General features: G+C 52.3%; 1 protein-coding gene across 1 annotated transcript in view; it reads right to left on the bottom strand.

The window, feature by feature from the left end:
• The window catches only part of PLXNA2 (plexin A2), a 207,689-nt gene that overhangs the window by 28,742 nt on the left and 165,946 nt on the right, over nucleotides 1-13,001 (bottom strand). Inside the window, exons 13-14 of the mRNA XM_042924603.1 lie at nucleotides 6,826-6,977; nucleotides 720-837 (exon numbers count right to left, since the gene is read on the bottom strand). Of these exons, the coding sequence (XP_042780537.1) occupies nucleotides 720-837; nucleotides 6,826-6,977 (270 nt within the window). The remainder of the gene's footprint in view (nucleotides 1-719; nucleotides 838-6,825; nucleotides 6,978-13,001) is intronic.

Raw genomic sequence — 13,001 nt, 5'->3', positions numbered from 1 at the left:
ACTCTTAGCAAGGCTGGTTTGACCCCATCTGCTGGTGTTAACACTTTTTAATGAAGAACTCAATGTGGCAATATAGAAAAGTGTCAGCAAAGGGACTCCAGAGCCCCAGAAGCAAGTTATTGATTCAGCAGGAAGGTAGCCCCAGCAGATTCCAAGGCCCCAGAAGCACGCTATCGATTCAGCAGGAATACAGTGCCGGCCTTCGAGAAAGTTGTCATGATTCTACTACCCGCCGCCCGAGCGCGAAGAGATGTCTTCAGCTGTGAGTGTGCATCGGTGTGCCTAACCACACCATCACACAGAGCAACTCACTCAGTACCCCCTGCTCCCATGGTCCTGCCACAGACACATGTCTCTGCAGGATTTGAAGTGACTTCTTTAAACTCCCACTCGCGATAGCCTTGGCAGAAAACAAAGCATGTGGATAAATATAGACCTTTTTAATTAGGTCCCTCAGGGGATCTGTCCTCATTAGGCTGGAATGAGACTAAGATATCACACTGGCAGGACAAGCGGTGGCTCCCTCCCTCCCTTACGGGTAGGATCCACTTTCTAAGAAAGACCTGATCTTGCCTTATTTAGAATTCTGGCCCGTGACTCTCTGAGACTCTCATAGCATCGTCAGTCACACATCCATCCTACCCCCGGCTTGAGGGGGGTGTGGGGCCTTTGTGGGAGAAGCCTAGAACAGGCTGGGAGCCCCGTAGCCCAGTACTCACCACAAAGGTGTACTGTTGATGGGATTTGGTCATGAACTCTGGCTTACACTCGCCAATGCATAGGCGTACAGGCCCGGAGGTGGTTCCCACGAGGGCATGGCCCATCTCACAGACGATCCTGAGGAGAGAGCAAATCTTCCCGTGAGAGGCCTGGCCACAGCCCACATCCCTGCCTAGACTTCTCATCTTACCTCCCCCATGCCCCCCACACCCCCACCCCCGTCCCAACGAATGACTCATCACACACTTGCACTGGTGCTGTACCAAGACTCAGCTTGCTCACCCATCTAGCTGTGTGACCTCGGGGAAGGTGCTTTCCCTTTCTGGGCTTCAGCCTCTCATCTGTACAGTGAGAAGCCGAATGAGATCACCTCTAAAGTCCGGAGTGCCTCCAAATGCTATGCTGCTTAATTCTCGGAATCGACCTGTATTCCCAGTGCCTCTGAGGTGCCTAGCATGGGGTAGTTACCCAGTATTTGTGGGATAAAACCCAATGTCCAACAGGGAGACCCAGGGGCAGTAATTTCGTGTTCCTTTCTGTGTGACAAGTCAAAATGGCAACTCGCCCTAAAGGAGTGAGTGAGGGCCTGTTTGCCAAAGTGGTTTGTTTCCTACAGTGAGGTTTAAAAAGGGAATAGATAATCTGATGAGATAGTGAACGCCCAAACCAGGAGCTCCCGGCCAAAGGGAGGAGCCGAGTCCCTCGGCAGCAGAAGGGGTGGATGGCGGATGAGTTCATTAGGACAGCAGTTGACAGTGGACTCCCACTTAATCAAAGTCTGAGCGCCCTAAGCTGGTGGGCGAGGCAGCGAACCAGCCGTGGGGTTGGAAGTCACGTCTCACATTAAGAGGCTGGGTAGCTGGAGGCAAGAGGGGGATACAGTGTTTTCTCTCATGAAGTGCAGATCAATACCCCCAGTGATGACCTCCCTGGTGCCTGAGATCAGTTACAACAAGCACATTTAGACACTGGTTGCCTTGGCCACAGCAGCCTTCTCGAAAGGGCGGGCAGCTGGAGGATACGGGAGAGACTGAAGAAATCAGGTTCGTGGGGGGGCTCTCTCGCTTAGAATTAGAAGGCACGGGGTCCCATGAGGCTCCGCAAGAGAACCCAAGGACGGAAGAAAGGACTTTCGATTCCTCCCAACACCGCATAAGAGTTCGGAGCAGTCTGGTGCCCCCGGTAGGTTTGCTTAGCGGGGAGGCAGGAAAACAGACCCCGGTGCACTCATTCCCAGCATTACGCCGGCACCATGGGGGTAGATCCGCGTCTAGCTGGGAGGCGCTTATCGCCACGGCTTCTCCAGGAAGGAAGGTAACTAAACAGAGATTTCATTTCGATGTAATAAAACTTGCATTAAACAAACACACCGCACGCTCGCACACACGCCATGCCGCAGATCTCCACCTCCTTCATAACAGTTAATCCCAAATAAGTACTTTGACTCCTGGTGAATATTTACTTAACATGCAATAACTGTCTTATCACGTTTAGCATATTAGATTCAACAAGAAAGTACTGAATGCGCATGGAAGGGTAGTCTCCCTTCCCTTCCTCCATGAATAAATAAATTAATTACGAACCCAGAGTAAAGCTGATAGGGACGATCAATTAGTATTTTACACAGAACTGTCTTCTTAAACCTCATTAGCAGAGCATTTGAGAAGCTTAATTTAAGGTACTGTGTGTGGTTATTTTCAGGCCGCTACCTGCTCGGAGTAACAAATCTCTCATCCCGTTTCCTGGGCCCTAGTGCCTGCACCTGTTTGGGGTCCCTGCCGTCCTGCAAACCATATGCCCTGTACTCCTGAGACGCTTCAGAGGAGATTCTGTCATCCATTGCAGGAGAAGAGGAGGACAAAGAAGAAGGGGGACCAGATAAATCTCTTTCCTTCTCTCGTCCCTCCCTCACCACCCCCTGGACACTCTGTGCTACAGTCATCCTCCAGAAGAAAGGAGGAAGAAGAGATCATGGTAGGCTTGATATCACGGAGGGAGGAGATATGACAACCTGTGAAAGCCATGGGCCTACTTTTTCCTCCTGGGACCCAGGGGTCTGTGCAGGAGAGGAGAAGGCCTAGAATGGCCCATTCAGCTGTCTCTGTAGGGTGTGAACAATGGCCTAGAACCCTTTGGTGCACCGTCTTTTCTAGAACATTTCCTTATGTCCCAAAACATAAGCTTTACATATCAGGGACCTGGGAGAAGGGGGACAGATGCGAGAGGAGTACTGCCCAAGTGTCCAAGGCTGAGCGCCCGCAGTTGGCCCTGAATGCCCCACCGCGAAGGGCATGATGCAAGGGGGGCAGGGGTAGGCTGCAGCAAGGTGCCAGAGCACTACCCTGGGTTCCCTTCCTTGGCACTGTGACTGATGCCTCTCCCCACCCATGGAATGAGGTTCACCTTCACCTGTGAGTGGGAAGCGGGCAGGGGGAAGCTGTGGGCTGTAGCAAAGGGTTTGGGGTGGTAGGGAAGAACTGGGAGAGAATCCTAAGGAATTGAGAAGCACGCGGAAGAACCCCAATGACCTCTCACTCTCCCTCCTTTTATTCCCGGCCCACCCCCCTCCCCTGCCCGGTGCTCGCACTGAAGGTTGGAAGATACAGAATACAATTGTATCATTTGTTGTCTGAGCTCAGGGAGAGAGGAAGGTAAGGAAGAAGCAGGGGAGGCTGCTGGGAGTAAAAAGGGTTATACCGAGGAATGATGGTCGGGCCATGGCAGATTGGGGACCTTAATAATAATAAGAGCTACAATTTACTGAGCTGTGATCACAGCAGGCACAGTACAAGATAGGCTCTCGTGTCATCTCGAGCTCCCCTGCAGGGCGGTCCTATTAGCTCCATTTTATGGGCAATGAAACCAAGGCTCAGAGATGCCACGTGACTTGTCCACGGCCACAGCGGCAGAGCCACGGTTCAAATTCAGGTCAACCTGACTCCAAAGCTTGAGCCTTTGACCATTCTGCTCTACTGCTTGCAGAATTAATGGAATGCTTTCTATGTATTTTGGGGAGGGGACAGGGTGGACGTGGCAGCAATGTCGGGGTGCAGTTGAGGTTGCTGGGGTGTTGGGAGGTGCCCCCTACCTTCCCGGGTGTCGATGACCACAGACAGCAGTGTGTGCACCACTTCCTCCTTCAAGCCTTACGCGTTGGCAAAGTTCCTGTGGTTTGATTTCTGGGGGCCTCCTGCCTTCCTGGCCTCTTCCTGGTGTCTCTGGTGGCTCTAGGATCCCCAGTATATTATAAGGAGATGACAGCTGGGGATGCCGACATTTTTCTCTTGCAAAATGAGGGGCCTGACTAAACAACTATCCACGTTCAACATTTGGAGGTTCTACTCCTCCCTGGTTGACAGGGAGCTTCTGGGGACACATTAGTGACACCGACAGGCTTTCTAACGGTGGGAAGTGCGGTTCCCTGGGGCATACAGTTTCCTCCTCTGACATCCTAAGGATGTCTATTTCTCCATTTCTCCATTCCCCGGATGAGACTTTTGAGAATCTGGGAGCAAAGTGATTTGCCCCAAGTCACCCGGTTCCCCAATAGCTGAGCTCCTGGCACCCAGCCCGGTGGTGTCCTCATCCCACACACTGTACCACCTCCCACAGACCGGCAGGGATGGTGCCTTTCTCCGCACAAGCGTGCACCCCTGGGGGTGGGGAGCTTCGGCCCCCACCTGAGTCTTATCACCCAGGAAACGTCCTGTGATGGAATCATCCAGCCCTCCACAGACCGGTGGGGTGCTGATTGCAAGACTAAGCGGGGCCTTTTAACCAACATTAACCTAATTGCTGAGTGATAGATGGTGTGGCACAAGCATATGGCGGGCCATTACCGTGCCCGCTAACCCTGCCCGCACCCAGGACACTGCACTGGCCCGTGTAGCCAAATTCATCTCTCCCAGACATCTGTAATGATCATGCCTGCTGCTGCCTGCCCGGGCGGGAGGCTTTAATGATGCTAACAAACTCTGAAGCCTCGAGAGTGGTAAGGAGCCTGGGGAGGCTGGAAACCAGGGCTGTACCAACTGAGGTGTGGAGGGCCTGCTCCCTCCTGCCCACACCGCGCCCCACACGAAGGCAGCGTTGGTTTTCTGGAGTGCCGGGCCACCAACCTCGACCGGTCACCTCCCTAGGCTCCCTGCATAGCCTCACTTGTGGATTCTACGGGCGCTTTCCCCCCTGGCCCTGGGTGAGGGTGGTGCATTTGATTCCAAAGATAGAATACTTCCTCACATTCCTATGGTACATCGCAGTCTCCATTTTCTCATCTTACTGAATTTCCCCCCAAAACCCGTACCGTAGGAATCACGATTTCCATGAGGTTGATGAAGGTCAGAGAGACTGACAGTCTGCTAAGGCCTCAGGGCTGGTCAGTAGAGCAGGCAGGACTAGAACACGTTTGAATTCCAAATCTCATGAGCTCTCCGTGTCCAGCTGCCCAAGAGTTTGCACTTCTCAGCTCAAAGCCATACCCAGTGGTCCCCCAAACCCTTTCCTTTGGAGTCCTGTGGCATCTCACCAAGTTGGAGACTTGACTTCTGTCTGGAGGCCCAGGGCAGGTCCTTAAAGCCAAGGTGGATTCGGGGTAGGTGGCACCGAGGGTCTCGCCCAGCCTGGCAGGGCTCTGACCCGGAAGGACTCCACAGACTGTCCCGCCTCCTGCCCCAGATGCGTCCACCTCCTCTCTGGCTCCACAGCCTCTGTAGTTTCCCTCTTTTCTCCCTCATCTCTTTCCTGTAGCCCCAGCCAGTCCTCCCTCCAAGATTCAGCCCTTGCAGGGAGAAGGTTGTCAGGGGAGGAGCCGGTCTGAAGGATTAGAACGGCTCTTTCTCCCCCGAGGTGGTGAGCGGATATCAATGGGGTCCTCAAAGCCTGGGAAGTCACTCCTCTGACTCTGACCCTGCTCTGGGCCCACACCGGAATCGTGGCCCCTGACCCCGGAGGATCATGACATTTTCAGGCCATTCTTGTCCGGGAGTCTTGCCCTATCCACTCTTACGAGACAGGGAGACCTGGAGTGGAAGTCAGGAGACTCGGGTTCCAGCTCTGCCTTGGCCACTTGTGCACTGAGTGAACTGGGGAAGTCATTTCACTTCCCCAAGCCTTTTGCCTTCTCCTGCTTTGTAAAGGGAGATAACAGCATCCACCTCTGAGTCCTTTCCAATTAAAAATGAGAAAATGGATGAGAAGGGGCAAGGGCTGACAGAAGAGAAAGTGATCTCATTTTTCTGGTGGTTACTAAAGGCTGGGTCTGGGCAGGTCAGGGGGAGGGCCTGGGGCTGCAGGGGGGTGGAGCTAGGGCAGAGAAGCCCCTCCCACAAGCCCTGCTCTGGGGCTCCCTCCTCACATCCCTCCCCCTCGCACAGCACAGCTGTGTTCTCAGCAGGACTAGGGAGACTTGACCCCACTTTACATGACAAATCATCCAGAATGATCTCCCTTCCGTCTCTCTTTGGGATTGGGGTGGGGGGAGCATCCCTCCTTCCAGGCTCCTGCCCCCAGTTTTGTGCCCATCTCCCGCCCACCAACTCCACAGTGGTCACCACTGCCAAATGAACACCCCAAATTGGAACATATGTCACTCCTGGAGCCCCGTTCGCCTGTCCGCGGCTACATGCCTATTTTCTAATTTCCAGCTGACATTTCCCTTAGTGAAATAAATGAATTTGCTCCGGCGGAGGCCCTGCTCGGATTAAGCTGCTGTCAGAGCCCCATGAGCCAAACAAATTGTTGCCCGCAGCCCACTGTGCGGGATGCATTCCAATGGGGGCTGGCAGCGGAGGGGCAGGGAGACCGAGGAGGAACCTGGGCTGGCTGGGAACGTGGCTCGGTGGCCAGGGCAGGTGAAGACTGAATGAGAGACAGTGTTGCGCTAGGAGTTCTGATGCCACAGGAGCCAGGGGACAGGGAATCACACACATAGGAGCCTTTGAAAGTGGAGGTGGGGTAGAAGAGGGCCCAGGGAAGGCTTTTGGGGGCAGGGTCCACGGGAGCAGAAGGGTGGGAGGGAATCTTGGAGAAGTCCCAGAAAAGGGAAAGGGGCGGCCCCTACCCTGAAGCTCCATGGGAAAAGGGCGGGCCAGAGCGGGCTGGACTCACTGCTCAGCGATGATGTAATCCCCCGGCAGGGGGGTGCAGGGCACCCCAGCCACCTGCACGTGGTGGGCGATCTCAGAGAAGTCCAGGCCCAGGTTCACGCCATGGATGGTCACTCGAGTCCCTCCTTCAGGTGGTCCAGACACCGTCAAAATCTGCGGGAGGGAAATGGGTCACAAACCTGCTGGGCCACAGAGGAGGCCCTTTTTGTAAACCAGGGAGTGCTTTGTAATTGTCACGTGCTATTACTGCCACCCCTACAGGCTAGACACCATAGGGGTAATGGTGAATACACAGGACATCAGGAAACTTGCCCTCCAGGAACTTCTGGTCCAGGAGGAAGAGATAAAAAGGGAGCCATACATAACGCTCCCTGATGCAGGGCACGCACACAGTGATAAGGTAGATTCGGAGGGAAGCTGTGGGAGTCCAGAGGAGTCCAAGATTAGGTGCTGCTTCAGGGGTAAGATTCAAGATGGAAAGTGTGTCGGACATGGGCTGCAAAAACACAGCCCAGGATGCATGGCAGAACCATGAAAAAGATAACTTTAGGATCTCCCAAATTTTCCTGGCTTCTCATTAACGAGGATCATGTATCTAGTTATTCATTTCCTAATTCAGTCACCAAATGCTGTCTCATTTTGCTCGGGCCCAACGGCAGAATCAGGCTCTCCCAAGGTGTAAATTTCTCTCTGGGATTAGATCAGGCTCTTGGAAAAATGCCGCTCTTTGGGACAGAACAGATAGATCCCAGCGAGTAAGTTTATCCTTTGTGGTCCACAGTTATCTGAAGGAGGAGGAAATTAGAAGTGAACTCAATCACTGGAAGCAGGCTCAGAGTATCTTATACGCAGATTCTCGTACAACTTATACATACAGTTATAAAAAAAAGTCCAAGGCTCTTTTCACTACACTGTAAGAAAGGCAAGACAGGGAGGGAAGGAGAGAGGGAAGGGTGGGTTGGTCAAGGCCAAGAGTCTACCAGAATCTCCCAGATGGAGGGAGCGTCTGGGCAGAGTTGCAGCCCAGGACTTTCTGTGCTTGAGCCCCACTGGGAGCCTCCCATTAAACCCTGTTCATCCTGGTGGGACACCCAGTGGAGCCAGTGTGCCCTGGGGCAGAGATGACAAGTCAATACAATGAAATGCTATAAAAGGTTCTGGAGACTTTTCCCTCCTCTCTGTTCCCCAAAGGGGCACTGCGCTCTTCCTGTGATGTGGGCACCATGAGTTGTACAACCATCTTGGCCATGAATCCCCAGGTGACAGTGGGCAGAGAAGACACGATCGTCGGTAGGAGGACTGGAACAGGCCTCCCTCTCTGCCAGGCCCACTCCTGGGCTCTCGGGAAGTTGGGTGCACAGTCAGGATTCGAACTCAGACTTCCTGACCCCCACCCTCTTCTTCAGTTCTCACACGGTGGAGCCTCCTTCCCTCCCTGGGGGAAGGAACTCTCTCATTGGAGGGCCCATTTCACCCAAGTCACCTTGTCTGAGGCTCTCACTACCTTTTCTGGGAATAAAATATCCCACCTCAGGAATAAAAATAAACAGGATTCATGAAACGAATCAAGGGTGGGATAGTGGAGGCAGCTCAGAGGCATCTCTGTGTGTTGGGCGTGAGTGGGGGGAAGAAGAACAATTTGGAGAGAGAGAAGCTGGCAGGAGGAACAGGTAGCCCCACAGCCTTCCTGTCCCTGGGGATTCTGAAATTAACCAGAACCGGATCTTGTCTGTTGCACCCTCCCCCGGTGCCGTTTCCTCTGCAACCTGGGCCTCCCGGGCTCTGTGAGATGGACCTTTGTTAATGAGGACCAGGGAAGGGGATGTTTCCACGCCCCTGCAGGAGACATCAGTAGGAAAGAATTTGCTTTGAGCAAATCTGACTGCCCGGGTTCTCCTTTGATCCACTTGAATGAGCCCCACTGGCTCCTCTCACCCCTCCCCCAGCCACCTGGAGGACAAGAACCCACCTACCAAAAGTAACTGGCAAAACTGTGGGGATTGGTTTGCGCTCCTTCCCCCACTTTTATTTTTAAAAATACATTCTTTTGCTCGCTGCAGTTAATTACAACCTTTCAGAAAAACTGTGAAACGAAATCTTTCTGGAAAAGCTAAAAATATTTCCATCTTGCAGGTAGTGCGTGGGGATTGGACTGTGGATAGTTGGCGGCATTGGCAGCTTCTGCGAGGCCGCTTTCTTCAGCTGGTAAGTCGCTGCAGTGTCCCCTTCTGACATTCAAGGGCTGGGGTCCGAGACATGACCAGGGTCACTTGGAGGGGTTTGCAGGATCCATTTGCCAACACAGAGCTGCTCAGAGGCATACGCCAGCTTATATTGTTTAGAGACGAAAGATTATTATTATTGTTATTTTTTTTTTTGTCATTAGCAAGTGTTATAATCTTGGCATGAAGACGCATGCCAAAGAGATAGCTAGTCTGGGGTGTGGAGACACCAGCCTGATCACTTCTAAGCTAGCTTACCAGCTGCTGGAATCCGAACGTGGAGAATCAGAGTCCTCCTAGGTCATTGGCAAATACCTGGGGAATACTGGGTCCCCGGGGTCTTCTTTCCCACATAGCATATGCTATGCACCATGCTGCCAGCACCTGGGGCAGGTGGCAAAGGAGTCAGGGGTCAAGGCTCTAAGTAAGCACCCCGTTCTAGGACTTACAAGGGACATAGCTTATATCTTCCTTGCTTCGAACAAAACTGATGTGTTAAAGTCAGGATTTTCCAAACATAGATGAGGTGGTGAGCATTTGATTTGCAAAAGGATTCCCAAGGTCTCCATTAGGGATGACTTTCAAAATCTATATCGTTGGCACAGACCTCTCTCCTGAGCTCCATATCCATATATCCAATTGCTACTGGACATCTCTACTTCCCCATGTGTGTCCCTCAGGCACCTCAAATTTCACCATGTCTAAAAATGAACTCTTAATTTTTCCTCCTTCCACCCCCAACCTGATTATCCTCACAGATTCTCTTTCAAGGTTAATGGAATCACTGTGCACCCAGCCAGGAACCTTCCAAGTGGTTTCAACGGATTCCTCTCCCTCCCCTACCACGTACAATAAATAACAGTCACCAGGCACTATGAGATCTTACTCCCTGGCATCTTTGGAATCTGTGCCCCGCTCTGTCTTCCTGAGTCGGTGTTGAGCACAGGTCCCCTACCTCTCACCCACGCTAACGGCGAGGGTTTCCATATTCTCCCATTAGATCGAACTTCCTCCTACCACCAGGTGACCTTCACGAACACATACTTGGGCAGGTTACTAGTTGCTTGCTCTGAAAACCCGTAATGGCTCTGACCACTGTTAAGGCAAAGTCCCTAATTCCTGGCTTGGCACTTGTCCTTAAAGGTTTTTTTTTTTTTTTTTTTTTTTTTTTAATATATATTTTTTAATGTTTACTTTTGACAGAGAGAGAGAGAGAGAGAGGATCCGAAGCAGGCTCCAGGTTCCGAGCTGTCTGAGCACAGAGTCTGAGCTCATGAACCACAAGATCGTGACCTAGCCAGAGTCACATGCTTAACTGACTGAGCCACCCAGGTGCCCCTGTCCTTCAGGTTCTGATCTTCGTTAATTCTTCAGTCACATCTGCTCTCTTATACTATGTCCATGTTCTACGCAGATACCAGCGGTTCCTGTCCACGCAATGCACTTCAGAAATCTCCGTGCCTTTGCACCTCACTTGCTCTCCGCCAGCTTAAAATCAGAGTGAGTCAAGGTGGAGGTCTGGGCTCAGGGCATAAAGGCGCAGAGAAAGGTATCCTGCAGGAAACGTGCCCTAACGACCTGAGGGCTTCGAGGAGACTCTGAGAATGAGTACAAGGGCCTTGATGTCCGTGTGGTGGTCTGGGGTGGTAAAAACCCAGGCATCCTATTTTCCTCGTTTTTCCCAGGACCAAGTATTGGGGAGAAGCTACAGAGGGGAGGCTTGGTGGAAAATGACGTATTCTCCAGAGAGAACGTGAACAGGATCTTTTAAGATACCACTTCGGGGGCGTGGGGGAGAGGGGAAAAATGGGGGATGGGCTTTGAGGAGGGCACTTGTGGGGACGAGCACTGGTGTGGTATGGAAGCCAATTTGACAATAAATTATATGAAAAAAATATGTACCACTTCGGACCAGGCAGCGGGGTCCCAAGTCTACCCTGGAGATTGCCCACAAAGGCTCTCTCTCCCAAGCAGCGTTAGATTGCAGAATGGTCAGTGTAGCATCTGCAGAGCTCGATTCTCTTGGGAGAATGACACGGGTCTATAATGAGGCAGGTTGGTGGAGTCCTCTGCTGGCAGAACTACAAGGAAGGCCTCCCAGATCAGGCAGTAGTGGGGCTCCAGCAGAGGTGAGGGTGAAAAGGCAGGGCGGGAGTTAGATAGATCCCCCCCACTGACAGAGGGGAATCAAGACAGGGCTGGGATGGTGACCAGATCCACAGGTCTTGGCTTCTGGTTTCAGATGGCTCTTGGGCTGCTGGCTACTGCGGGGCAGGGAAGAGAGCCCATCTGAGACTTGGGTAGCGTCGGTGCAGGGAGAGAGTAAGACAGACTAGAATTTGAATTTTCCCTCTGACAGGCATGAGCTATGTGACCCTCAATCTCCATGTCCTTATCAGAAAACAGATAACAATGCTCCCCCTCACAGGGATGTTCTGAAGGTTAAGGAAGACAACATCTGGAAAATCCCTAATATGACGGTGGTTTTAGAGGGCGGGTCTTGACAATTGCAATTTCCTCCCTGGTGTTCCCCCTGCACCTGTGCCTTCCCAGATCACAAAAACATGGGATTGGTGGTGTTGGTAGGGAGCTTAGAGATGATGGGAATCTTTTCTGTTCCTCTGGAAGGAGGCCAAAGGGACCCGGGAGCTTAGATGCTGGAGTGATGGGGGTAGAGAGAGCTGCCCGGGGGCTGACAGGAGAGAGCCTGAGCTTGTCCATGCTGCTGAGGACAGGACCTTGGCTTTGGTGGACTCTGGGCCCTGCACAGAAGCAGACTCTGAGCCAGACATCACCCTTTCACCCAGAATAAATTGGGGGAGGACACAGGCCCTGTCTGGAATGGTCTTCATTCTTTCTTCCCTCCCTCTTTGCCATTTCTTTTTCCCCTGGCAATCAGCCATTCTGGGGTAGGCACAGCATTTCACAATGAACTCAGTGAATTCTTCCAGGAAAGTAATTCTGAATGAGACACCCACACAAACAAATGGTTTGACAGTCTGGGATGTGTACGAGTGTGTGTGAGTGTGGGTAGTGAGGGTGTGGAGCGATGGGGAGAGGAGCTGGGAACCTGTAAAATCAGCTGGGATCTTGAGATATGGACCACTTCAATCCCATGCTTTCCAACCCATATTATACCGTGGACAGGAAATCTGACTTCTTGCCTGTGGACCTCAGAAGTAGGTGATGAGGTAACGATGTGCCCAGAAGCAAGTTGCTCTTGCTGGGTGGGGGTGAAGGGGGTTCTCTCACCCCTATGTTCTGTGCCGACTCCCACTGTGCACTCCTCCCCGCCTACTCCCCAGAACTCTAGTTCTCTTATGTATCTCGTATGCTCCCGGGGACAGCTAAGGATCCCCAGGCCCATAGGGTCTAAAGGCGATGTTCCATCCCCCCTGCCGGTCCAGCAAGTCCACTGACAAATGCCTACCTCTCCTGCAAGGCTCTGCTGAAAGATGCGCCCCTGTGATGCTTCCTCGGACCCCCTCGGGCAGATTCGGTAGCACCTTCTCCTACACTCCCTCGGCCCTTCGTGAACACGCCCAAGAAGGTAATGGCCCCGCCGGGCTGTAAGCTGCTTCTTTTCTCAATGAGACAGTAACTATCTTGGGACAGAGACAGTCTCACTTTTGCTTAGCAACCTGACACTTAGCACACGGCCTGCAACATGGCAGCCTTCGGTAAATATCCCCCGTTCTCTGTTACTGGGAAACGCTGGTCCCGCCAGATTGTAGGACAAACTGTGTTCTATAATGACAGCTGGAAGAATGGAGGTGTCTGTGAGGCTTGGGAGTGATGTAGTATTGTAACGGAATCTCAAGAAGTCCTTCCTGCAATCTCTCTTCCTTCAATTTAAGCCAATTTCTGGTGTGATTCCTCATTGAATGGAGGACTGAACAGCTGCCTCCTCATCAGACATCTTTCAGATACTGAAGACAGCAATTAAGTCACCCCT

The sequence above is a fragment of the Panthera leo genome, chromosome F3, assembly GCF_018350215.1.
Source record: "Panthera leo isolate Ple1 chromosome F3, P.leo_Ple1_pat1.1, whole genome shotgun sequence".
Classification (NCBI taxonomy): domain Eukaryota; kingdom Metazoa; phylum Chordata; class Mammalia; order Carnivora; family Felidae; genus Panthera; species Panthera leo.
This window is presented reverse-complemented; position numbering and strand designations above follow the sequence as displayed.